At 48.2% G+C, this 27,347-nt stretch overlaps 2 protein-coding genes across 2 annotated transcripts; both read left to right on the forward strand.

The window, feature by feature from the left end:
* Positions 1–402: 402 nt before the first annotated feature.
* Positions 403–5,182, forward strand: LOC147600812 (uncharacterized). The gene is made up of 2 exons (XM_086746630.1): positions 403–1,954; positions 5,130–5,182. The coding sequence occupies exons 1-2, from the start codon at positions 403–405 to the stop codon at positions 5,180–5,182; spliced, it is 1,605 nt and encodes a 534-aa protein (XP_086602756.1).
* Positions 5,183–5,714: 532 nt separating this feature from the next.
* Positions 5,715–7,385, forward strand: LOC147600813 (uncharacterized). The gene has a single exon (XM_086746631.1). It carries the CDS (start codon positions 5,715–5,717, stop codon positions 7,383–7,385), a length of 1,671 nt encoding a protein of 556 aa, XP_086602757.1.
* Positions 7,386–27,347: the final 19,962 nt, after the last annotated feature.

Consider the following 27,347-nt stretch of genomic DNA (forward strand, 5'->3'; position numbering starts at 1 on the left):
TGGTCTGTAACAGGGGAAGGACGGTTCGGTCCAGCCGCACCTAGCCCTACATCCATTCGGATGAGAGGTGTCTAGAAAGCAAGGGGGCTGATCCGAATTTCCCGCACACCTCACACACCTAATGGACTTGAACTGAGGTTTGGACTCTGTCTGACGGGAGTTAATAATCAGATCTCTTAGTGCAAAAGGGGGATCTGTCCTCATATGTATGAGGCTGACTACTCAGGGAAGAGAAGGGCGACTGCAGAGAGTCTGCATTTGTGGAAACTTAAGTTTGGCCTCCCTGTAGTAGATTTTGGTCCCTTCAACCACTCGGGGAAGAGAAGGGCGACGCAGGGGAACTGCGTGTGTGGAAACTAAGTTTAGCCTCTCCGAAGTGGGTTTGGTCCCTTCGTAATAAGAATGGCAGGAAAAGTTGATGATCGGTACTCCTTGTTAGTCAGAAATCGAGACTCGCTTTATGAGTTCTTGGCACAGCATGGTGCCCAGCCGTCCACACCTGGGCAAGATTGGGCTCGGGATAATTGGACAAATTTGCAGAGCGTAGTAGATCGAATGACTTCCTTGCAGAAGGAGGCGAGGGTAAAATCTGGCAGAGGCAAAGCCATAGTTTGTGCTGTTCTGGGTGCCAGTCTGGCAGCAGCAGTAGAGGACCGCCTTAAGCGGCGAGAGCAGGAGCAACAGATTATTGAGTCGCTCCAGCGTTTGGTGGAGGCCCTTCAGGGGACAGTATCCAACCTCGAAAAACAGCTGGAGGGAGAAAAGGAGCAAAACCTTTTGCTAAAATCTATCTTGAGGGAGGAATATCCAAAGAATTCAGAATTGGACAGTGAGACAGATCTGAAGCTTGAGGAGAGAGGTATTCGACAGATAAGTCCAATATACCCTCAGAAGAAATTGGAGGAAGTGAGGGATCGCTCTGGCGACCACCCTCGGGTAAGACCTTTGGTTAAAACAGAATTCTTTTATTTGAATGATGAGGATAGCAACCCACAGATAACAACTAAGGAGTCGCCGTATACCGCTACTGAGCTTGCCAAACTGAAGCGGGAGTACGGGCGTCTTGCCAAAGAATCTGAGACGGAGTATGTGTGGCGTGTATCTCTAACCGGGGGAGATCAAATCCAGCTGAGTGAAAAGGAGGCTGAGGGATATTGGGGTCCTGGCGTCTTTTTGACCACAGGAGATAATCGTGCCCCATGGTCCTTAACTCAGCGAGCTGCTTATTGGGCTGGGGGGCTAAACCCTTTGGAGAGAGGGGATCCTCTTGCAATCACTGGCACAGTTGATCAGCTGGTGGAAAGCGTCCAAAAAGCTGCTTGTTTGCAAATGATGAAAGAAAGAAAGTTAACTCCTAGATGTGAATCTCCAATGATGTTGCCGGTGGACCCTGAGAGCATGACTCCCTTGATAAGGGGACTCCCAGAGTCACTTAAACCTTTGGGGATTCAACTTCGAAAGACCATTGAGACACTCGGTCCCTTAGAAAGATTGGAGGGCTTTATGAGAGGCCATGGAAATGCAACCAATAGCCCTATGAATGTGTCTCCCTCCGATCTCAGCCCATCTCGACCTTCATCAGGTGATAAAGCGAAGGTGTGGACCTGGGGGGAGGTAGCACAGGAGCTGATAAATTATGGAAGAAAATATGGTCCAGTAAAACTCCCAGAGGACAGACCAAAAGGAATCCGTCAGATAGAAATCAGGGACTCACCCCCCCACATCAGTCAACCTAGCCCTCGTTTTAAAACAGCGGGGGGAGCACAGCCCATGACCCGACAACAGTGGTGGCTTTTGGGAATTAAAAAGGGTGTTCCAAGAGATGTAATGGATGGTTTACCCATTGAAAAGCTGAGCAAGGTGGTATCAAAATGGTGTAACCCGAAACAATACCCACCCAAAGGGAAAGAAATCTCACCCATCACACCCACAGCCCCACCTTTGGAAGACACAGGCAACAGAAACAGTGAGGTTTTTCCCCAGATGCAGGAAAACTAGAACCTCCATTCCCCATCGGTGAGCGAGGGAATGGAGGATGGATTTATATCCGACAGCTCACCAAGACTAGCAGGGGAGATTTGCTAATTACGGCTATTGTGGGTCCAAAACGTGGACTGGTGACCTTTTTGATTGATACCGGTGCCCAAGTCTCCGCTTTGACTAAAGAAGATGCACAAAGGTGTGGTGTCTCTCCCTCGAGAAGACGTTTTTGTGTCCTGAATGCTTTAGGATCAACAGAAGCCATGAGTGTTGCTCAGGTAAAGCTAACGTTGCCGGGAGAGGAAAACACTGTCACTGTTACAATGGTGATCGGGAATATTCCTACTAATTTATTAGGAATGGATGTCCTTAAAGGGAAAGGTTGGAAAGACCCAGAAGGCTTGTGGTGGACTTTTGGGACCCCGCAATTAAATATTAGGTTACTCCAAACTGCACCCTCTCTGCCGTTTAGCAAAGTAACTAATGTCAAACAATATCCCCTTCCCCTGGGAGCAAAAGAAGGTATCAGACCTGTTATGCAGGAACTTCGGGAGCAAGGGGTTGTGATAAATACACATTCTCCTTTTAACTCTCCGGTGTGGCCAGTGCGAAAACCAAATGGAAAGTGGCGACTCACAGTGGATTTTAGGAGACTGAATGCCAACACCGAACCTTTGACTGCCGCAGTGCCCAATTTGGCGGAATTGGTAACAATAATTCAGGAGAAAGCTCACCCAATTATGGCAACTATAGATGTTAAAGACATGTTTTTTATGGTACCTTTGCAACCAGAGGACAGAGACCGTTTTGCCTTTACGTGGGAAGGGCAACAATATACTTTCACCCGGCTGCCCCAGGGGTATAAGCACTCTCCTACATTGGCTCATCATGCTTTAGCCCAAGAATTGGAAAAAATACCAAAACCTGAAGCTGTAGATGTTTACCAATATATTGATGACATCCTTGTGGGGGGGGAAGAAATAAAGGAGGTGGAAACAACCCACCAGAATATAATTTCTCACTTGGAGAATTTGGGTTTGCAAATTCCTCCCGAAAAGGTCCAAAAGCCATCACAAGAAGTAAAGTTTTTGGGAATTTGGTGGAAAGGGGGAATGACGTGTATCCCACCGGACACCCTCACTTCTTTAGATCAGATTAAAATGCCTGAGTCAAAAAAGGATTTACAACATGCTTTAGGACTATTGGTGTTCTGGAGAAAACATATTCCAGACTTCTCCATTATTGCTAGACCTCTTTATGATTTGCTGAGGAAAGGGGTCAAATGGGAATGGACCCCATCTCAGGAAGAAGCTATGCAATTGTTAATTTTTGAAGCAACAGCTCACCAGGCTCTCGGTCCTATCCACCCTACAGACCCTTTTCAGGTGGAATGGGGATTTGCCATATCAGGATTATCAGTACATATATGGCAACGGGGCCCTGAGGGTCCAACTAGGCCTGTGGGATTTTATTCTCGTAGCTTTAAAGATGCCGAGAGGAGATACACTGCTTGGGAGAAAGGGTTGTTTGTGGTTAGCCTGGCTCTCATAGAAGTAGAGAAAATTGCACGCCAACAACCAATTATACTGAGAGGCCCGTTTAAAGTGATAAAAGCAGTTATCAGTGGGACCCCTCCCCCTGACGGGGTGGCCCAGAAAGCCTCAGTACGAAAATGGTATGCCCAGATTGAACACTACTGTAACATTTTCTCAGTGACTGAAGGAGCTTTAAAACACCTGGCTATACAAGAAACAGAAAGCTCGGATGGCAGCCAAGATAAACCTGCCTCTGTCATCCAAGCGGCTCCTCCTTTCTCTCCCGACCAAGCAGTGAGTGCCTGGTTTACCGATGCTTCCGCAAAAAGAGAAGGGAAAGTATGGAAATATCGAGCAGTAGCACTCCATACCTCCTCTGATGAACAAATTATTACAGAGGGAGTGGGCAGCGCCCAAGTAGGAGAGTTAATTGCAGTGTGGAGTGTTTTCCAGCGTGAAGCTCAAGCCACTTCTCCCATCCACATCTATACTGATTCCTACGCTGTGTTTAAGGGTTGTACTGAATGGCTGCCTTTTTGGGAGCAAAATGAATGGGAGGTTAACAGAATCCCAGTGTGGCAAAAGGAAAAATGGCAAGATATCTTAAACATTGCTAAACAGGGGAACTTTGCCGTGGGATGGGTAGCTTCTCATCAGGCAGATGGGGGCTCAGCGGGTAAATGGAACAACAGAGCGGATGAGTTAGCAAGGCTAGCCCCTGTACAAAAGGACCAAGTCACAGAAGATTGGGAACGCCTGCTAGAATGGTTGCATGTAAAGCGTAAACACACAGGAGCTAAGGACCTGTATCGTGAAGCCCTTGCTCGAGGCTGGCCTGTCACCAGAGCAACATGCGAAACTTGCATATCTGCCTGTGAGCAATGTCGTAGGCGACTGGAAAGACACCCTTTAGAAGATGATCCCCTGCATCTAAGAGAGGGTAAAGGTTTGTGGGATGCGTGGCAGGTAGATTATATTGGACCCTTTAAGAAATCAGGAGGGAAACATTTTGTGTTGGTGGGAGTGGAAATAATATCAGGACTAGTCCAAGCAGAAGCCTTTAACAGGGCTACGGGAGAAAGCACTGTGAAAGCATTGCGACAATGGTTTGGAACTTTTCCAAAACCACAAGAAATACAGTCTGATAACGGTTCCCACTTCACTGCCAGAATAGTACAGGATTGGGCACGAAGTGAAGGGATTAAATGGATTTTTCACACTCCTTATTACCCACAAGCTAATGGTATTGTAGAAAGAACCAATGGTTTGCTGAAACGACTTTTGAAACCACAGGAAGGCAATTGGGATGCTCGCCTGTGGGAAGCTGTCAAAGGTGTAAATGACAGATGGGGGGTAAATGGATGCCCTAAAATCACTGCCTTCTGTCCAAAAGCCCCTACTTTAATCCCTTCTTTAAAAGGACCAAATGACTCTAAAAATCCAGCTCACCTCCCAGGACAACCTGTTTTAGTGGAGCTTCCCACTGCGGGAACAGTACCATTGGTCCTAAAAACCCCTCTAAATGCATATGCATGGGTAGCCTCTGATGCCCTGGGAAAGGAACATCGGATTAATACCCGTTGGATAGTTCCGTCATTTTAACTGTGCCTCAAGGAGGCAAGCTCTGTTATTTTATCTTGCAGAAGAACTCCGAGGGACAACAGTGAGTGGGAAAAGCTGCACATGGATGATAATTTGGAAGCATAAATTCTAAAAATGACCAATTTTTTAATTGGACCTGTGATTGGGCTTACAATATTTTTCTGCATCTTACCACTGACCTGTAATCAAAAGAACACCGAATGGCCATGGTCTCACGCCTACCTTAGGTTTACAGGAAGCATGGGACCACCTTTTAAACGGTTGGACTTAAACTTGGCCACTGTGGTTAAGCATGAAATGGAAATGTACTCAGAGCATGAGTGGGGCTGGGACAGAGACAGCAGGGCTCCCCTCTTGATGGGAACAATTGGAGAAAAAATTCAAATAGGTTGCCGAATGGTCAATGGATCTATCCATGAAAAAGCAACCCAAATTATTGTAAGAAGAACTAATGAATCTGTACTCACAAAGAGTCTCTGTGTCCTTGAAAAGGAAAAATTGGAATGCTGGAGTAATTTTACACTAACCCAACCTGTCTTTGTAATCTGTCTCTGGAATAACCAGAAAGGTGACGTGGCACTCACATTTAAATTTAAAATGGCCATTATTGAGCCAACTACTACTCCCAGCCCCAACGTGACAACAAACACAGCACCTCTTACCACTGAACCAGTTATTGTACTGAACCCGAAAATTGTCGAGATTGGACCATATGTAATCAGAAATATGGGCCAGCAACAGATGTTATTCAATCCATCATGGTCCCTCAAACAAGTTGAATTGTCAATGCAAAATAATGCTTCAGAAATTCAGCCAGCTTGCTCACCTTTCCTAAAAACCTCTTACGAGGGATGGACAACCTGGCTGCAAAAACGGACCCCTTCCGAGAAACGAATAAAGAGAGACCTAACTGGTGTTTTGGGAACAGGATTGGGAGTTCTAAATAGTATTGATTCAGAGGTATTGATGAACAAATTGGCTACCACAAGTAGTGACCTGACTAAATTGCAACATCCTTTACGATCCTCCCTATTGGCTTTGGGAACTAATCAATGGATGTTATCGAATATATTACCAAAATGGGAGAAGGTGAATGAAAAAGACCATGAATTGGTTATAGATGCACTCAGTGTGGTCCAAAACAACCTCTCCCTGGCTCTCAGTTGTATCCAAGCTCAACTGTGGATGCAATCAGTAGCCGCATCAATTATAAGAGAAGGTGAAGAAGGCACTTTCCCCACTGAAATTCGGAAAATAGTTTGGGACAGTGCCACTGACTTTGAAAGGAAATTCCAGTCCTGGTGGTATCTGGTTAATTTTACCTATAACCCCATCAACAGCGTGGCCACAGCTTTTGTGTTAACCATACACAATGCTTCGGTAGATACAATATACCCAATCATTGCGCTAGGACTGAACCACAACGGAACTGTACTCTATCCTCTAGACCATAGAGTATGGGCCCGGAAAAACGGGCATAAATGGCAAAGTATTGATGTTGATGCATGTATTGTGCGGGAACAACAAGGATTCATTTGTGAAAGCAATACCATCAGAGCCCAAGACATTTGTCTTGACACTGAACAAAACATTTGCCATTTCGAGATTCGTCCTGACGAAAACCCTGAGACAATACTTGTATATATTGGCAAAGGTTGTGCATGCTTACGGACTGTTTGCGATTCCATAGCTGTAAGTGATGTAGTTGTAGATACTAGGAACCACTCAAATTTTTGTGTTTGTAATTTTACTAAAATCACTGGATGTGACTTTTCTTACTTAGCACCGGTGACCTCTCACAAACTCTTGCAATCTAATTACACACTGATTCATGAACTGCTACCTGCACCAATTGGAATGAATCTCACTTTGGTAAAAAAATTATTACACCACCAGGATTTGATCAAGATCCTGGGAAAGATCAGGGAAAACGGACAAAAAACCTTAGTAACAGTTCATCATGATGTGGATGAAATCCACCATGTTTTGGAAAGGGTAGAAAAAGATTCAGAACATAGATGGTGGGACACAGTTTTTGGGTGGTCACCTACTGCAACAGGCATGTTGAACAAATTGTGTCACCCCATTATTGTTCTCTTAATACTGGTCTTAATAAGTTTTGTTTTAACAGCAATACTGTATGTCAAAATTTGGAAAATAATGAATCAGTTGACACGTTTGACTTCCGTACTTAATGCACACAGTCTGATAAATGTTCCAACCTACATAGATATTCCAAAATCTGCTAGTGCAAGGCAGATTGCCTAGAGAAAAACATGATATAGAATTAGAAGATTTTTAGTGTATGTTAGAGAAACAGCTTAACTTTTTGCAAAGTTGTATGGTAATTATGCTGCTGTTACTTTTCTCTTTCTCTTTCTCTCTTCTTTCCTGTCTCCCTTTGAGGGTTATGCTACCACCATGCGGTCCTGACGACAATGTTGAGCCACGGGGTGGTGTAAGGGTCGGTCAGAAAACCAGTATCGAAAACCAGTATTGTCTCAACCTTGTCATCGAGGACTTCCAGGCGGACTATGGACTTGATCTGGCCTAAAAGTTAGGCTCACAACTTGACATGAGTTGCTGTGAGCAGCCTGCCTGAGATGCAGTTGTTTTTTTTTCCTCCTGGGAACAAAACGGAGCGGTTATGGACAAGGCCGACTCTGGCCTAACAACAAAATGTACAACATCCTTGAAGCGGCAGACAGAGTGGCGCAGAGGTGCCACGGCTCATCCCTGTTGTCAAAACTGGCAGAGATAACCGTGCAGCTGCTATCGAGGAGGATGAATCACAACTGCTGTCTCAAAAACAACGGTGAGAAAGTGTCCTTTAACGGAACTTTGCTAATTATAATGTACAAAAAAAAATACTTCTATCCTAAGGGCCGAGAGCAGGCGGAGATCCCCGAAGTAAGGAGGAGCAAGGTTTGCCACTTGGCATAAAAGGTCGACCCCTAACAACGAGACCCCCGAAGAGCTCTCCCCACCAAGGATCGACATCGACATCGATCGTGAGGACTGGCGGGACGCTGCCTGGACCTGGGACCATAGGGACGCCTTGGACCCGCGGTGGTAGCTATTATCTTCTTTTTTTTTCCCCTTCCCTATCTTTACTTTTCCTTTTCACTCCCTTTCACCTATTGCACGCCGCTTTACGGGCAAAATAATAAAGTTTGTGCTGTTTGATTGAAACCAACCCCTTTGGCGTGTTCGCCGTAATTTTGCACTTCGAGATCGCATTAAAAGGACCATCACGAGTCCCGAGTGGGCCGTGACAACTACATTTCCTCCTTCTTTGTTTAAGAATTCTAAAGCAAGCACTACATTGACATGCAAAAGTGTAATTTTGTTAATACTGCGTTCGATCATTCGCTGCATGCAAGTTAAAAACATGGAGTACAGACACAAATCAGAAAAAACACAAATATTCCTAATAAGCGTAAAATAACAAGTCTTTTAAGCCATAGCCCAGGGTTCCCAAACCATGAAAGAAAACCAAAGAAATCCTCTTCTGAATGTAACTTCAATTGCTGGGTCAAAGCCTTCAGTTGACCAATACTCGCGTGAATTGATCCCGAGTGGTCACTAAGGTTCATACAACACAGGCCTTCAAAATCCTGACATCCGTGGCCTTGAGCTAAGAGTAGAAAATCCATGGCTGCTCGGTTCTGTAATGTAGCGTGCCTTATTGAGTTAACATCCATTAATAAGCCTTTCAAAGCGATACTAGTTGCATTGCTTTCTCTAGCAAGCCAACATCCTAACTTATTAATCATATTTAATGTGTGTGCAGTCCCTATGGATGCAATCAAGGAACCAAAAATTCTCTCAGCTGCATTCCAGAATTTTACATTTAAATCACAGTTCTCTGGGAATGTTTTTACAACTCGTCTCATACGACGGCTGAGTTGATATGTCAAATTATGAGATGGGATATTAGGATGAAATAGCGTTAGTCGGCCAACAGCACATGGACCTCCCACAGCCTTCACAGGAATACCTTTCCATGCCCTATCCCCACAAGTCAAAAAAATATCTTCAGGAAGGCCAATAGCATCGATCCCAGGGATAATTTGACTTGATGCAGTGTTATTACACCAAGTCCAGTTCTTAAAAAATTTTCTGTGTGGTGAAACATCAAACCCATTCATGTATATTTTAGCCGTGTAGTTCAAAGAGAAACAAATGTGACTTTTCAGTGTACCCATAATGTCTCATTCCTGTGGTTGAATTGGCAAGGCTGGAAAATCATGTATCATATTTAGAGAGGTGTTATACCACCATCGTGGTTGCGAGGTGGTCTTTCGCCATGTCTCATGACACCACCAGAGAGGCTCAATAACACCTGGTTTTTCTCATGGACTTTGCACTGAGACATTGTAAAAAGTATCTAATTCCTGACTTGCTAATAGTATGCCTACCAAACAGGTACGAAAAGGAGCGGTTAGTGTAGCGATAGAAAGACACATGGTACTTGTGTTTGTTGCTTTAGCAAGGGTAAGCCAGACACTGCTATCAGGCGCATTCAAGCTGACAGCGGGCAATCCTGTGACTCCTCCGATGAATCCAAGACACAGGGTCGCACAAAACCCGATGGAACCCATTGCAGTCGATCACCTGTAGAAACAGAAGCATATCCCCAGCCCCAAGTTATTAAATCTTTTGGTCCTTCCCATTGTCCTGAAATTGGATTCTTTACCCTTACCAATGGTTTACCTTGAAAAGGTATGGATAGCCCATGTTGTTCTTCATATTTTGACTTATACGTCTCATCTTGATTAAAAAAATTAAGGACATAAGTTGCTTTCCATAACCTTTCCTGTGGAGATTCCAACCCCATATTCCCCCTGTTTTGTTTATTGAGCTGTTCTTTCAAAATCCTGTGAGTTCACTCAGTAATTGCTTGACCTGTGGGTGAATGAGGAATACCTGTGACATGTTCAATACCCCATTGTTGTAAAAATACTGGAACGTGTGCAGAGCTATAAGCAGGCCCATTGTCAGTCTTCACTCTTCATGGAACACCTAAAATTGCAAAACAGGTTAGCCAATGTTTACAAACATCACGTGCACTTTCTCCTGCTTGCGCGGTAGCAACAAGATACCCAGAAAAAGTATCTACTGTTACATGCACATATTTCATTTTTCCAAACTCTCCAAAGTGTGTGACCTCTGTTTGCCACAACTTGTTACCTTTAATTCCACGTGGGTTAACTCCTTCCTTGGCAGGCAACGGGGCTAAGAGTTGACAATCAGGACAGGCTGCAAGAATACTACGTGCCTGAGTCATGGTTAGCTGAAAATGTCTTTTAAGTGCTCTAGCATTTTGATGATAAAAGGAATGTGACAATTTAGCTTGCTCAAATCAATTAGGAACTATTGCAGACATAGTGTAGAAATCTGCTAATTGATTACCTTCCTTTATAGGACCAGGTAAATCAGTATGAGATCAAACACGCACCACATAGTGCATGCATCGTGCTTTCTTTGGTCTATTAAGGACCAAAGCATGCCGAGTTCAGCCATTAAAAAAGAATTATCCACATTGTTAATCATTGAATAATCAAGTCTCGCTACTATCCCTGCTACATAAAATGAACCTGTGACAAGATTAACAGGCTCACCCTTAAATTTTAACAAAGCCATGTTCACTGCTACCAACTCAATTGCTTAAGTTGAGCCTTGAGGAACAATTTTAACTTCATGTTGCCATTCCGCCTCCGGAGATGGTTTCCATCCCATGGCTGCTTTCCTTGATTTGCCAGAGCCATCTGTAAAGACAGTAATGCCTTGTGCAGGGGTTGGTCTGCAACATAATTTTGTATACAGGGGCAATTTTGTAATTTCTGCCCAAATTCGGTGTTTGGGATAATGAATAGAGATTTGGCCTTGAAAATCAGCCAAAGCATTTTGCATATCGAGATTCTCAGCAAGAAGCCAATTTAAATTTTCTTTGGTTGCAGGAATAAAAATTACAGATGGATCTACTCCATCAAGAGCCTGTAATCTGGCCCTTCCCTTTCGTATCAATTTAGCATAAGCTTCAACAATTGTTACTACTGTTTTTGATTGAGAATGTGGCAAAAAGAGCCATTCAATTACACATAGAGAATCTTTTGCCATTGAAAGAGAACTGCAAAAGGCTGAAAGACATTAGCAATTGTTGCCAACATGATTGGTAGTTCAAGGAGACCTTGCCATTCTTGACGATTTTCGATTGCCTGTGGAAAGAAAAAATAGTGAAAAAACAGTCCTTTAGATCAATCACTGTTAAAGGCCAATTGGCTGGAAGCATAGATGGTGAGGGCATCCCTGGCTGAAGAGCTCCCATAGGCTCAATTACAGCATTAATTGCTCTGAGGTCCTGTAGCAAGCGCCATCTGCCGTTGTTTTTTGGAATACAAAACACAGGAGTGTTCCAAAGGCTCATGGAAGGCGTGATGTGGCCAGCTGCCAACTGCTCCTCCACCAGTCTACATAGTTGTTCCAGGCGTTCTCGACGTAGGGGCCATTGAGCAACCCACACAGGTTGTTGTGTTAGCCAGGTGAGTTTGAAGATTGGTTGCTACCAGGCTCTGATCGGTTGTTCAATGTTCTCTGCATACAATTTCTGTTTCGGTTCTGCTATGTGGACTGTAGTTCCAAACTGTCCAAGCACGTCTCATCCCCATAGGGTGCATGGAACTGGAGCAATGAAAGGAGCAGCACGGGCTGCTCCTTCTGGTCCGATGATCACTCGAAGATGTGCGCATTGTTTTGATTGCTGCATTCCTCCTATTGCCACAATCGTGGAAGCCGGGTCTGCTGTGGGCCATTCTGGCGGCCAGACAGAACTCTGGATTATAGAGACATCCGCACCAGTATCTACAAGTCCTGTAAAACAACATCCCTCAATGGTGCATGTTATCATAGGTTGTGTACCCTTTACAGATTTTGTCCACAATACCTGCGGTTTTCCAGTGCTGTCAAAACCTTTTTTACCTGAATGTCCAGATTTCCCAGACGTTTCCCCTTGAAAAGGTACAAGCTGTGCGATACGCTGTCCTGCTGAGATAAACCACGGAGGCACCGGTGTCCATGCCATGATTTGAATTTCTCCAAAGTAATCTGAATCAATGATTGCAGGTAAAACAAAAAGTCCCGGTTTAGTGGTTGATGATTTACCAATTAGCAAAGCACACATCCCTTTTCCGAGGGGACCCCAAACTCCTGTCAGGATAAGAATTACATCAGTTGTTGTTATTGTAACTGAGTGGGCAGCGGCCAGCTCCAGCCCTGCACTCCCTGTGGTGGCTGGAGTGAGGTCGCCCACCATACAGTGTGACACAGATTTATTTGATTGTTCGGGACACGCGATCTCACCCCCTGCCTCGCGTTTCCTGAGCGATCTGATAAGGGCTGTCCATCAGCGTGATACCTGGAGTGACATTCATTAGACCAATGTTTTCCTTTCCTGCAAAGAGGACAGTTTCGGGGTGGAAAATTTTTTCTGTCTGCATTTTCTGGGCAATCTCTCTTTAAATGTCCCAAAGCACCACAACAATAGCACCTGCCTTGTCCTGACTCTTTATCCATTACTTTCAACTGTGCTGCAAGGGCATTAGCTAAAGCATCAGCTTGGTGTCCTGTTGAGCCAATATCTTGACACGCTCTGATCATATCAGCCAAAGAGGGGTTACGGTTTTTCATAGGTTGCAATACACGCTTACAATCATTGTTAGCATTTTCAACAGCCAATTGTAATAGCAACAGCCCTCTTGCATCATCATTGTCAATCTGCTGCTCTAAAGTGGCTTGGAGACGATCTATGAAATCTGCATATGGCTCATCAGCTCCTTGCAGCACCTTAACAAAAGACTGAGGTCCTTTGCCCCTTGATGCTGGAATTTTTCTCATTGCCCTAAGAGCAATATGTCTGATTTGAGCATACGCTTCCCTCAGGAACTGTGCCTGCAGGAGCGGGTTACCGTAAGCACCTTCTTCTGCCAATTGTTCATATCCTATGGGAATCTGTTGATTTAAATTTGTAACATGTTGCCGCTGGCCTTCATGTTCGGGATCGGTGGGACCTATAGGCGGCTACGGGTTACCCACTTGTGGCCTATCTTGGAGTTCAGGGACATCCACCCTGGGGCCAATAAGCACCCTGACACCAATATGGTGGACATGCAAATCATGATTTATTAGGCTGCGTCACACGCTTATATACTGGCTGGCTCCGCCTTCATTGGCGGCGCACTCCTAAGGGAGGAGTCAGCCTATCTTTCCGTCACAATGCGAGATCTTCCAAGCGCCGTTCCCTACATCTCCCCCTCCCCATGATAAACCTTTTAAGGCACAACTTTATTCACCATGCATTCCTTAACAAATGATATATAACTTGCTGATGTCTATCATCCATTAATACACGTAAATGAACAGTAACCCATCTTCCGAAAATCATGCAAACAGGCAAACCGCAACATAACATTGCAAATACAATCACAACAACTACCAGAACTGTGTATAACCAATCCCAACTGAAGAAGCTCGTAATCCACTCCCATACTGTGTTCAAATCTTTAACCAAATCTATACGCATTATGTCTGCGTTATCCGCTATGTTATCCGCGAGCTTCTTTAAATATATATTCCTCCTTCCTGTCTCCTCATAATCTGTGTTATCAAGGCAACAGAATGATAGATTTTGTCTAACGGCTCCACCACAGCCTCCTTGACCCAGGAGCTCTAATGCTAAATCCATTGCCTTTGCATGTGCCTCCAATACCTTCTGAGTGTGCCCAAACCTCTTCTCCATGTCGGCAAGTAGACCCACAAGTTCGTCAGGTTCCTCTTTGACATCCAATTCCTCCAGTAGCCACGTCTCGACTTAGGCACAGCAGTCCTAGGATGCCGAGGACGACCTATAAGAAGAGACTCAACAGCACATTTAGTTTCACCGTTTGTTCATTCAGCATCTCTTAGTCCTTTTTCTTTTACCGCCTTATACAATGCTTGCACAAGCCTTGCGTCTAGGGGTGTCCACTCATGCCCTCCAGTTGGGTTTGCTTTTATAGGGAAGGCAGCTGTCACTCCTGACTCTAACTTCACACCCTTCAAGATACACTCCTTCGCTATCAGGTTCCAGTCAGTTGGTTCCTGTTTCTCCCCCAACAGGAGATTGCCCAGCGGGAGGTTACTTAGGAACCTTCTCTGATGAGCCCTCGCAGCAGCCAGTTCCTGCATTCCCTTCATGAGACTTTGTAACACTTCTGCTGCGCTCATGTCCTTATTTGTCTCGGACTCCTCCCTTCTCTCCCCTTTCTGGGCGTTTGCCTTTTTTGGCACTGTAGGCGTGTTGGCTCGCTCTTTGGGCCGCGCCCCCTCCCGGCAGTCAGCAGGGCCCTCCCATTCTGGAACCTTCCCGACTCCCCCATCGTTGTAATCATGATTTCTGCCTTCTTCCTCGGACTCCTCCGAGTCCGAGGGGAAGGACGGTCGGGGCTGCCGCCATTTTGTGGCGGGGATCAGGGACAGAGCCCATCCCTCTGCCTCCGAATCGCTATCAAAGGACAGCCTTTTGCCGGGCACCCAGTCAAGTAGTTGTTCTTTCCTCTTTTTACGTTTATGTTCTTCCCTCATTTCGTGCTTTTTATGGTCCCCCCTCGCCCACCCTCCATCTTTCTGTGTTCGCTGCCTCCACCAAATCCTCCCAGGGGTACTGTGGTGGGGGTTCCTTCGACTCCTTCCTTCTCAGTGGGTAGGCAACAGGCGATTCGGGTGGCCAGTCCTCCTCGCCTGCCCTACCCCGCTCCGAACTCTTTGCCATGTTCTCTCCCCCAACCCCGGCAGCCATTTTCCCCTGAAAGCCCATGTTCTCCACAACTTCCCTCAATTTTTCTTCCACCATCTCCTCGTCCCCCATTAAGGAGGGTCCTGTTTGCACATCCATTTCCCTCTCAGTTCTCCCTGTTATACACACTTTCGCTCCCACCCACACTTGGCGTACCTCGCGGGCCTTTTCTAAGATCCTGATGACCTTCCACAAGGTCATCAGCTGACCCGACTTGCCTAAAACGGCAAGCTCCACGAATGCGCCCTTTATTTTCTCCCATCTTTCTCTATCAAATATATCTGAGGGAGTCCCTATCACTCCTGTACGTATCATATAATCTATACAATCTCTGGCCGAGGCCGATTTGATGCAAATTCCCTGTACCCTTGCCAGACATTTCAATACCTTTATCGTAGTCTCCATGGTCGTGAGCCTTCACACAGGCATCCACTGTCCTGCAACCACCTCACTCCTTCTTTGGCCGTGAAAGTTGTGCCGTCTGCTGACGCTCTGGATGGCTAGCCCGACCCCACCTACTGCCGCGTTCCTCTCGAGGCCAATCTTGGCGTTGCAGGCGCTCCTCAATCCCATGGGGCTCTACACCGGCCCGTCGGTCTCTCCGATCTCAATCACGTCAGCCTCTCTCCCCAATTCACCGATCACGTCGGGGTCACCACTTGTCGCTGCTGGCCTTCGTGTTCAGGATCGGTGGGACCTATAGGCGGCTATGGGTTACCCACATGTGGCCTGTCTTGGAGTACAGGGACATCCACCCCGGGGCCAATAAGCACCGTGACACCAATATGGTGGAAATGCAAATGGCGATTTATTAGGCTGTGTCACATGCTTATATACTGGCTGGCTCCGCCTTCGTGGGCGGTGCACTCCTAAGGGAGGAGTCAGCCTATCTTTCCGTCACAACGCGAGATCTTACGATCGCTGTTCCCTACAGCGTATAATGGCACTTGTCCCACATATGTCCCTTCTGTGCCTAACCTCAATCAGGGCAGTTGAATGTCAGTTTGATGGCCAAGCATGGGCTTGTAGTGCTACGCAAGACACCAGGGCTCTGCAGCACAACTGCACGCAGCTGGCACAGACAGCTCCGGCCCTGTGCAGGAACCCTAGCCCCATTCAGAGCAGCGGTGTGACGGGCACCAGCCAGGGCATCTCCGACCAATTCAGTGCCTTTGGCCAGTGACTGAATCCCACCAGTGCAGAGACACAAGGTCTGTCCCTTCTCCATACAGTAGATGTATGACAGCACATGAACACAAAACATCTCACACGGAGGTCTCTGCAAGTGTTCCGTCACTCTCAAACCCTTCTCTTCCCCATCCTTTAACCTTCCCATTGATGATACCATCATGGATTAATCCAACAGGTTTCATGATGTTCCTGTATCACAGGATGCCCACACCCAAAACCACTTTCAAAATCCTCTCTTTCTTTGCTGGGATGAGCTTCACCTCCAAGCCTAACATGCACCAATGTCCTCAGGCTGAGGAGCACAGTGCTGTGGGAGACAAAGAACCCATTCAAGTCCTCATGGAGAATTTCACGACCAGTGACCCTGGGAGTACCTGGAAGGGGAGCAAAACAGCATGCCAAATATTGTGGAGGTTGCTGGAGGGTCTTGGGACAGTTTGGGAAACAGGTCTCTGTAGATCGGGTGTCAGATGGGCCAACAATGGTGAAACTGATTTGCATCTGTTCCTCACCAAGAGGGAAGATCTGGTGACGGATGTGAAAGCCAGAGTCAGCCTTAGTTGTCATGACCATTAGGTAACAGGGTCTCACCTGCCAAGGAGAATGAGGAAGGAAAATAGAAAAGTGCAGATGCCCCACCTCAGAGGAGGAGGCATTGGCCTAGTCTTGTGATTTGTAGTGGAGGAGCACATGTGAGCAGCACAGAAGGGCAGCAGAGCTCAGTAGAGCTGGTATTCAAGGACAGTGCTTTTCAAGTACAAGACCGTCTGCACCAAGAGTCAGGAAAACAAGGAGAGATATTCAGGAGAGATGCTTGAGGAAGCAGGAAATTCCTGGGAAAGCTCCATGGCAAAAAGGAAGCATACAGGAGATGGATGCAGAGACTTGAAAGAAAGAAGGAATTCAGAAATAGGGTTGGTTTTAGGAAAGCTGCAGAGTTGACACTTGCAAGGGAGTTCAGGGGCACAACAATCAGCTGTTCCTACTTAAGGAAAAGTGAAAAAAGAAATGAAGTGAATGTGTGGCCACTGCTGGGTTTCATAAGAGGAGGAATAGACAGGTTTGAGGTACTCTTGGCCTTTGTCTTCTCCAGCAAGGTCTCTCAGTTGTGTGTGCCTAAAAGGCAGAGCCCAGCCAGAACACAGCAGTGGATGGAGATGGAGTCAGAGGTTACTTAGGTAAGGTCAAGCCTTTAGAGTCCGTTGCACCAGATGGGATGGATCTTAGGATGCTGAGAGACCAGGATGATGTCATAGCAAGGCTGTTCCGAGACATTTTGTGAGGTCGTAATGTCTGGAGAAAGCAAAAAGCCAATCTTGCATCCATCTTCTAAAAAGACCCAAGGACTGAGCAGGGGAATTACAGGCTGCAGTGACAGAGGCCAGGAGCTGTGTGGCTGGGCAACAGCTCTGTGGGAAAAGGCTGTGGTGGTCCTTCAGTTTCATGAGGCAAAACAGGACCCAGCAGAGAAGGTGGCCAACAACATCCAGGGCTGCATGAGAGCACCACAGGCAGAAGAAGTGATTATCTCCTTCTGCTCAGCACTTTTTACACTACATCCAAAATAGAACAGGTTTAGATGCTGCGCAATGGGAATGCAACCTTGCTGTGAGGAGGAGGTTGTCTTAGAGACCTCCTGAGCTGCCTTGCAGCTCGAGTGATGGTGCATTTCCTTCCACGACAGGGCTTCCCTTGACCATGCTAGGGGAAGCACTCTGGTTCCTCATGACCATGGAAGTGAGCAAACATGACTTTGGCCACATCATCTTTCTTGTCTTCTGCAAGTCACCACTGCTCACATGCAGAGGTACTTGGCAGGTACTTCCAAACCTCCTTGATCATGCCCTTTGCTTCATCTGCTGTTCCCTTTTCCCCTCTTTTCCCCACCAGAGATCTTCCCTTTGATCATCCTTAGCGCCTCCCATACAAACAGCCCTCCTTTGTTTGCTCTTCCACACTGGTCTTGGCTTTGCTTGCTTTGTAGCTCTTTCTGAGGTGGTCAGCGTGGATAATTCTATATTGGAAAGCAATTTCATTGAATTAATACCTTATTTTAGTATTTGTAGTGCCCTGCAACTCATGCTGTTTTCTTGTGAGAGACACCAAAAGCAGGGTGAGCCATCTGCCTGCAAGATTAACAGCTGACAAAATGGAGCATCAGTCTGGGAGAACCCTGAGAATCTCTGGGATTCGGCCAACAGAAACATCCTGAAGTTCACAAGGAGAAGCAACAAGTCCTGCATTGAGGGGAAAGAATAACCTTGTACCTCAGGGCAGGCTAGGACCTGGCTGGCTGAGCAGGGACCCTAAGGAGGAGGGCCTGGGCCCAAGGAGGGATGCCATATGAGCCAGTAGAACATGCTCACCATAAGTGAGATCAGCTGGGTAGGCAGCTGCCTTAGGAACAGTGTGGCCGCTCAGAAAAGGGGAGTTACCATCCCTCTTGACTCAGCACTGTTGTGGCCATATTTGGACTGGTGGGTTCCTCTGTTGGGTTTCCTGCTCTAGACAACGTGGGAGGAACTGGAGAGTGCCCAGAAGTGGTCTTCTAAGATGGAGTCTCGTGTACATGGCCTCTGTGGGGATGCTGAGGCACCTGGACTTTTGCCTGCTGAGACAGAGGCTCAGAGCAGCACGATCAGAGATTTCATCTCCTTGAACAATGGACTGACAGTGGATGGATTTGTGTGTGTGTGTGTGTCAGCCCAGAGGGAGTTCGGACCATACCAAGGCTTTGTGTGCCAAGGCACAGCGAGGGACGGTGGAGAGACATCAGTAGTGGTAGTAAGATACTCAGATGAGAACAAGAAGAGGAGTAGGTGTCCACAGCTTTGAAGGGAACAGGTGCAGGCTTGGGGCAGCAGAGTACAGCCTGTGTTGGAGATTGTTGAGGGAGCTGGCAATGCTGAATAACCTCATCAGAGCCGACATCTTTCTCTCCTTGGCCGTGGCTGTTGCCTGTGCCACATAGGAGAAACTTTATGATGACAGCACCAGGGCCTCATGGACTCCTCTTCCCCGCTCAGGAGCAGGGAGGTGTCACAGCCTGTTCTTGCACTTGGCGTTGCACATCATCCCCACATCACAGTGCCCCAGAAAGAGTCTCAAGAAATGTGAGGGACTGGATGTCCCTTTCCCGTGCCTAGGGGTCAGGGCTTGGCTCTCTGGCTTGATATAACACGTCCAGGTTTTCTCAGAATCAGTTCCACTTCTACATCTCCTTTGCCTGTCATCTCTGCCTCCAGGTTTCTGCTCTCACCAGCCCCAGGGAAGCTTTGTCAGTAATGTCCCTCCGTGGGACCCATTAAGGCTCCAAGAAACTTTGGAGTTTGCCTCTGACTTTGACTTCTGGAGAGGTTTCCTCAACTTCCTCACCTTGTCTGAGGTTCCTGGACTCAGCCCCAAACCCACCAGAGAGGTCATTAAAATCCTTGGGCTGGTCCTCTGCTGCTGAGCTGCTCCAGGCTCCTGGGACGCAGGGAGCTCACGGCAAGGAGGCAGAACGGCAGAGAGACAGCTCTGCCCAGGAGCAGCTGCTCTGCCAAGCGCAGCAGGGCTGAGGGCACTGCTGCAGGCACTGAGTGGGGACAGGCAGGGCAGAGAGAGGGTAAAGGCGGCCTGGGCTGAGAGCTCACTGGAGGAGAAACCTTCACAGCCCTCTGCACGGTAAGTCTCTGGCTGCAGGGCAATGAACAGGACCTTCCTGGAGGGGTCTCGTCCAGCTGCCACAGCCCACAGAGATCTCTCTCCAGTGTAGAGGAGGAGGAGGAGATGCTCCAGAGCAGGGATTCCCTGCTGCACTGCCAGAGGGACAGGGCACGACGGCTGCCTTCTCCCAGGGACGGCTGCAGGGTGTGAATGTGTGTGTGCAGCCAGGGGTGCCCAGGGCTGTCCTTCAGAGCAGGGTCCCTGCACCCCAGGGGCTGTGTGCTGGGGCAGGGACTCTGCCTCTGCCGGCCTCAGCACTCAGCCTGCCCGGGGAGCTCCCCATGGTGTTTGGGGAGAGGCTGTGGGTGGAAGGAGAGACCCCCATCAGGGCAGGGTCCTTCTACTGACAAGAGAGTGCTGCATGGCTCAGAGCTTCTCACAGCTCCAGGTCACTCCCAGGACATGGGCAGAGGCAGCTTTTCAAGAAGCACAAGCAGGCAGGGGCTGCCTGGAAGGAAAGGTGCTTTCCAGGGTCTGTGCTCTCGGTTTCCCGCTGTGGCTGTGAGAGAACAGCAATGCAGCTTTGGGTTTGGACAAGAGAAGAAGGCTCCTATGGCGTTACACTGACAGATCAGCAGGTCTGCGAGGAACTTGATAAAGCTCCTTCATCATTCCTTTGCCTACAGAGAGCTCAGTCATCTCTTCAGTGTTTTTCTGACCCACTCCTTAGGACTGGCCAACAGAAAGATGGGCCTGGGCAGGGTCCTGCTGCCAGGAGGTTTCCTGATGACAGGGGTGAGCACACGGTGGGTGGGATGGGCTCTGTGAGTTGTAGCCGCTGCAGCCAGAGCTCCAGCACAGGAGACTCCTGAGTGCCCCTCAGCCCCTCCATGGCCTTGCTGCCCTGGGCAGAAGCACTGGGGCATTTCTCCTTCTTTCTCCACCTGCCCCTGCTGCTGCTGCTCTTGTTTTCAGGCTCTCTGGGGATGGGGGTTCAGCAGCAGCTCAGCCACTGTCCCTGCAGGCCTTGCCGTGCAGATGTGTCCATGGCAGCAAGGTGCCCAAGCCCTCTTCTGGCCTGTGGGTCTCTGGGCAATGCAGTCCAGAGGGTGGGGATGAAGCTGGCTCTTTTTGCCAGACACCCCATCTTCAAGGGATCAGAAAGCTCACAGATCTTTACTGAGGGGAGTTTTACTGGGGAGGGGAGTTTTAAACTGGATTCCTCTGCTCTCAGCAGTATCCAAATTTTTTTTTGGAGGGAACAGCGGGGTGTGATCGTCCTCCAGATTAAAGAGGTGCAAGCCCAGGGCAGCTGGGATCGAGTTTAATGGACTCACTCTGCACTAAGGGTCTGCCTGTTTGCAGCCCAGCTCTCCCAATGCAGCACTTGTAGCAGAACAGAAAATTCAAGGCTGTCTGCCTTCAAAAAGTAAAACAAACACAACCAACCCCCACAGCTCTGCTCTGCAGCCGGGTGAGTTGGGAGGGACAATGCTGAAATGTCATTGATTTCATGAGGGGATTTAAACAGAGATCACTCCTGGTTCCTACCTGCCTGTTGGTGCACAGCAGCACTGACTCCTCAGGAGCCCACGGCATCATCATCTGCTCCCCATTGCACCCTCAGCCAGCAGAACCCAGAGCTCAGCCAGGGAGCTGCATGAAGGTCTTTCTGGAAGGACGGAGGCTGGGAAATGATGGTTCCTTGAAAAAATGGAGTCAGTTTTTCTTAGTTAACTCAGTCCTGACCCTTCACTACTTTCCCCTGCTTTGACAGACTCCCATATTGAGAGGAAGCCAATGTCCAACGGCAGCTCCATCACTGAGTTCCTCCTCCTGGCATTTGCAGACACACAGGAGCTGCAGCTCTTGCACTTCTGGCTCTTCCTGGGCATCTACCTGGCTGCCCTCCTGGCCAACGGCCTCATCATCACTGCCATAGCCTGCGACCACCGCCTCCACACCCCCATGTACTTCTTCCTCCTCAACCTCTCACTGCTTGACCAGGGGTCCATCTCCACCATTGCTCCCAAATCCATGGCCAATTCCCTCTGGGGCATCAGTGCCATCTCCTACTTGGGATGCACTGCACAGGCCTTTTTATTTCTCTTCTTGATCTCAGCTGAGTATTTTCTCCTCACCGTCATGGCCTATGACCGCTACATTGCCATCTGCAGACCCCTGCACTACGGGACCCTCCTGGGCAGCAGAGCTTGTGTCCACATGGCAGCAGCTGCCTGGGGCAGTGGGTTTCTCAATGCCCTGCTGCACACTGCCAATACATTTTCACTGCCACTTAGCCAGGGCAATGCTGTGGACCAGTTCTTCTGTGAAGTCCCCCAGATTCTCAAGCTCTCCTGCTCAGACGCCTACATCAGAGAAGCTGGGCTACTTGTGGTCAGTGTGTGTTTCTCATTTGGCTGTTCTGTGTTCATTGTTGTGTCCTATGTGCAGATCTTCAGGGCTGTGCTGAGGATCCCCTCTGACCAGGGTCGGCACAAAGCCTTTTCCATGTGCCTCCCTCACCTGGCTGTGGTCTCCCTGTTTATCAGCACTGCTGTATTTGCCCACCTGAAGCCCCCCTCCATCTCCTCCCCACCTCTGAACCTGGCAGTGTCATTTCTGTACTCGATGGTGCCTCCAGCAGTGAACCCCCTCATCTACAGCATGAGGAACCAGGATCTCAAGGATGCCCTGAGGAAACTACATGAATACATCGTCTTCCATCATTATTAATGACCCACCATCTACATATAATTCCCAGGAATGCAGTAAAATCCCAGTCTGTCTTTTGCTCTTCTGTTTTTTTTTTTGTACTTTTTTTAAACATGTGATAATATGAATTGTAATAATGTATTATTCATACAACTTCTTCTTAATCTTGAGACCTCTTTTTTTCTCTCTGGTAAATCCAATGTACATAAGGAACTGGGCTCATTGCATACGTAAAGCAGCTGGAATGTAGTCATTTGTCCCTACCCTCATCTCTCAGATCTCCTCTGGAGCTTGGGGCCCAGCCCCAGCAGGCAGAGGGCATTCAGGAGCCAAGGGCACAGCTGTCACATAGCACAGGACAACACCAATGTTCACGTAGATGTTTGACCATGCAAGGGGAGGACACGCTGCAGTGGGTGTGTGGTGCAGAGCCCAGTCTCCTGGAAGGCAGCTGAGACACACAAATGCAGGAAAGAGGAGGCTGGTCCATTCCCTTGGTGGCATGGAGAGTCTGAGAAGATGCCCCAGGGCACCTGTCACCCCCCAGCCCCCCTTGTCAGATGTTTCTAGCACTGGCCACTTACACCAGTTTATGGGTCTTTTTGCTCTGTGGCCATCTCCATCCTCCTGCTGCTCTCAGCACCTGTGCTGGGGGAAGAGCCAGCCCTGCCCAGCTGCTCTTCTCACCCAGACCTTGGCCACCCTAGAGCAGGGCTGTTTGTGAGCCCTTGCATGGACACGGCTGGGGCTTGGCTGGATCTGGGCACTGGGGGACTACAAAAGAAGGAGGGCTGATGGGGATGGACACTGAGGTCTGGCATGGGGCCTCTGGTGACAGCAGTTTCCCCACCCCAAACACACCCTGTCCTGTGAGTGTCTGATGAGGGGGGCCGTGGGGGCGTGTGTTGGGCAGTGGGGCTGCGCTGGCTCAGGAACGGGTCACAGATTGGAGTCACAACTCAACAGTCAGGAGGAGGAAGCAAGGACAGGCCATGAAGGAGAAATTTGGAAGTGTGAACTCAGCATACAGGCACGTGTTTAGGAAAGCTGTCAATCACCTGGAGCTGATGGGGGCTGCAGGAAATGTCAAGAGAAAAACGGAGAGCTGCAGTGTCCTGGTTTCGGCAGAGATGGAGCTAATTTTCCTCTCAGTAGCCGGTGTGTTTTGGATTTCTTGTGTGAAGAATTGTGATAAATACCCTGATGATACCAGTTTTTGTGAATGAGACCAAGGACAATGTCCTGCTTTCCAAGTCTCGCTAACATGCAGATGCAGGAAGCTGGGAGAAAGACAGACAGAATAACTGACCCAAACTGGCCAAAGAGAGTATTCCATGCCGTAAACGTCATGCTCAGTATATAAGTGGGAACTGGCCAGGGCAGGTACCTGCCTTCCTGGCATCCACCTTTCTCCCTCATTCACTCGCAATGTTTCCTCTACCTTGCTGGCTCCCTTTTGCTCCTTTGCTTGCTGCTGAGTTTCATTTCCGTGATCGCTGCTCAGGAAGGGATGTATGGGTCATTGGGACATCGGGTGGTGAAAAAAAAGTACATTGTACAATTTTTATATTTTAATATCCTTATATTCTGGTGTTATTGTAGTTTTCCTTTATGATTGTAGTAAACTGTCTTCATCTCAGCCCATGAGTTTTCCTTCTTCTCAGTTCTCTCCCCCATCCCAGTAGGGGAGAATCTGTGTGGTAATTCAGGCTAAAACTTCACATTCAGCCACTGAGTTTGCAGTAAAGGCTGAGCAAGGAACAGGCTGCTGAGTGCTGGGGTGGAGGGGGCATAACTGCAGACACAGATGGGGCTGAGGCACTCCATGCCTTCTTTGCCTCAGGCTCTGCTGATAAGGTCTCCCAGGCCTCTCCTTAGTGACAGGGCTCAAGGAGGAGGAGAGGGTGTATTGACAGGAACCTGGGCAGATCCCACAAGGACAAGTGCCAGTTCCTGTCCCTGCGGGGCACTCACCCTGGCCGTGGCACAGGCTGGGGAGCAGCTCTGTGGGAAAGGACTTGGTGGGCAGGAAGCCGGACAGGAGGCAGCCGTGTGCCCTGGTAGCTAGAGAGGAGAGCAGTGCCCTGGGCTGTATAACCAGGAGCGTGGCCAGGAGGTGGTGGGGGAAAGCACTCCCCCTCTATGTGGAGGTTGTTAGGCCACATCCAGAGCACTCTGTCCAATTTTGGGAACCCCAGCACTGGAAAGGTGTTGGCAAGCTGCAACAGGTTTAGTGAAGGGCCCTGAAGATGATCAGAGGCTGGATCACTTTCCCTGTGAGGAAAAGCTGATGAAGCTGGGCTTATTCGACCTGGAAAAGGGATGGCTGAGGATTACCTCAGAGCAAGAGGAGGTCTCATATTTTCACCATGAGGCTAGCCAAACATTGCAACAAGCTTTGGTCACCACGAGACATTGTGAAGTCCTCCGTCCTTGGAGATTTTCAAGACCCAGAGGGACCAAGCCCTGAGCAACCAGGTGTGACTGTATACCTGACCCTGCTTTGAGGTTCTACAGATGTCCCAAGGTCTGCTCTGAACCTCAGTGATTTTATCATCCTAGAATCTCTTGTCCAATGTCTGCTCAGCAGATGAGAGAGCAGATGCATATGGGGCACAAATCCTCCTGTTTTTTTTATGTGACCATCTAAACCAAGTCAGGTGATCATCTCCTCCACTCCGTTGACTGCAAGGGGAGCCTAGGAGGCACTGCCTCAGACAGCTCCACATTACCCATGAAGCTCATAGCATCCAGCTTTAACACCCTCAAAGACCATGGTCTGGACCGTGAAGCTCTTACTCTTTGGAAAGGGCCCAGAGGAGGTCTCCCGAGATGGGGTTCAGAACATCAAGTATATGGTGTATGTATAGAGAAGGAGAGACCTGGGCATCTTTGGCCCAGTGGCAGAGAGGGTCAGAGCAGTATAGGAGTAGCCTGAGAGTGCTTAAAGTGTGGTTTCAGAGAGGGTGGACCTTTGCTTCACAGTGAGAAAGAACATGAGACAAAAATAAAAGAAGAAAGTACAGCTTAGGAGGTTGAGATTTGACACGAAGAGAAAGAAATGTCTCTACAAATGTAGTTCTGTGCCACTACAGGTCACCCTGAGGGAATCTACATTAGCCCATGTCTTTGAGTTTTGAGGAACAACAGGGAGCACAGAGAGAGATCAGTAATGTTAGGGAGACAGTCTGGTGAAATCAAGAGAGGGAAGCAAGGAAGATTTTGACAGTGTGCAGGGAAAGAGCTGCAGATGTGAGACTCTGTAGAACACCCTGTGCTGGAGAGGATCAAGGTCTGTGGCAAGGCTAGAAGCTCCCAACAGAGCCAAGATCTGTATCCCCAATATGGCTGTTACATGAACCACCAAGGCCTGACAGGACACACCAAAACTTGATGGCAGCAGGACATGAAGGCCTCCTCACTTTACCAAGGAGAGACCAATAAGCATCGCACCGTAGTCCTGCACCAGGCACTACACATTCCCACATCACACTGCTCCAGGAAAAGCCCTGAGCAATGTGTGACCCACAGGATCTCCCTTCCCAGGGGCTGGGGGTCAGGCCATGGCCCTTTGTCTTCATGCAACACATGGAGGTTCACTCAGCATCAGAGCCACCTTTACGTCGCCTTTGCCTGCCTCTCATCTCTGCCTCCCATTTTCTCCTCTAAGCAGTCCCCAGGGAGGCTTTGTTGGTAATGATCCCCAGTGGGACCCATTAATACTCCCTGAAGCTGTAGGGGTTGCTTCTGACATTGGCTTCTTCAGGGGTTTGTCCAGGCTCCTCTCAGTGTCTGAGGTTCATGGTCTCAGCACCAAATGCACCCTGGGGCTCGATAAAATGCAAATGGCTTATGGAGACATGGCTTATGTCTCCTCCAATTATTTCCTACAATCTTCAAGTCTTTGAGAACTACTTGGAGAAGTCTCCAGAGTGTACGTAAAGGGGAAGTTTTCACTGAGTATTCAACACAAAAGTATTTTTTGTTTTTAAGTTTCTCAATTTTCTTTCAATTTTATTACTTTTTCAGTTGTCAGAAGGAGTGGTTGCAGCATTGTCCAGTAGATATGGATGCAGGGGATTTGCTAATGATGTCAGGATGGGTAGGACCAGCTCCTCCTGGAGGTCAGACACTGCATGGACAACCTGATTCCTCACCACTCCAGCCCCACCATTTCTCTCATCGACCCCCTGGGACTTGCATCACTTTTCCTGACATCAGACTCCTCCACCCAGGTCTGCAGCTGGAGGTGACAGCTCCTCTGCACCAACTCCCACCTGCTTTCCTGAGAGACCTGGCTGCACACAGGCACAGCAGGGTTTCCTTCATTGCAAACAAAGGGAAGGAGAGGATGGTAAAGTTTAATAAACAAGAACCCACACTCCTCATCTGTATGCTAAGTCTAAGGTGCTTCCAATGAGGTTCACCACCCACAAGGGATAACCTCACTGGAGATGCTTTTCACAGGTAGATACAAACACAGTGAAGGAGCTGCATGAAGAGATAATCCTATTGCTGAGAGATGAGGCGAGGCTTCTGACTCTCTGAAGCTCAAAGCAGAACCTGGGTACTTGAGAGGGATCTGATTCTGATCAAGGTGCAAGGGCAGGGGGAAACTGGAGAGCATTGGAAAGGCCGTAGGTCCCTATGCGGCACCTGGGCTCTTGGCTCCTGAACCCCTCCTGCATGCTGCAGCTGCACCTTGCTCCAGAGAAGTTCAATAGAGATGGGAGCTTGGAAAACCAATTTTGAACTGCTTTCTTTATTGTGTCTCTCTACACAAGGAGTCTAGCGCCATTTTTACATGAGGTGTTTGGATCAAAAAAAACCCCAGGAAGATTGAA

Source organism: Chlamydotis macqueenii, chromosome 4, assembly GCF_036417535.1.
Source record: "Chlamydotis macqueenii isolate bChlMac1 chromosome 4, bChlMac1.mat, whole genome shotgun sequence".
NCBI lineage: Eukaryota > Metazoa > Chordata > Aves > Otidiformes > Otididae > Chlamydotis > Chlamydotis macqueenii.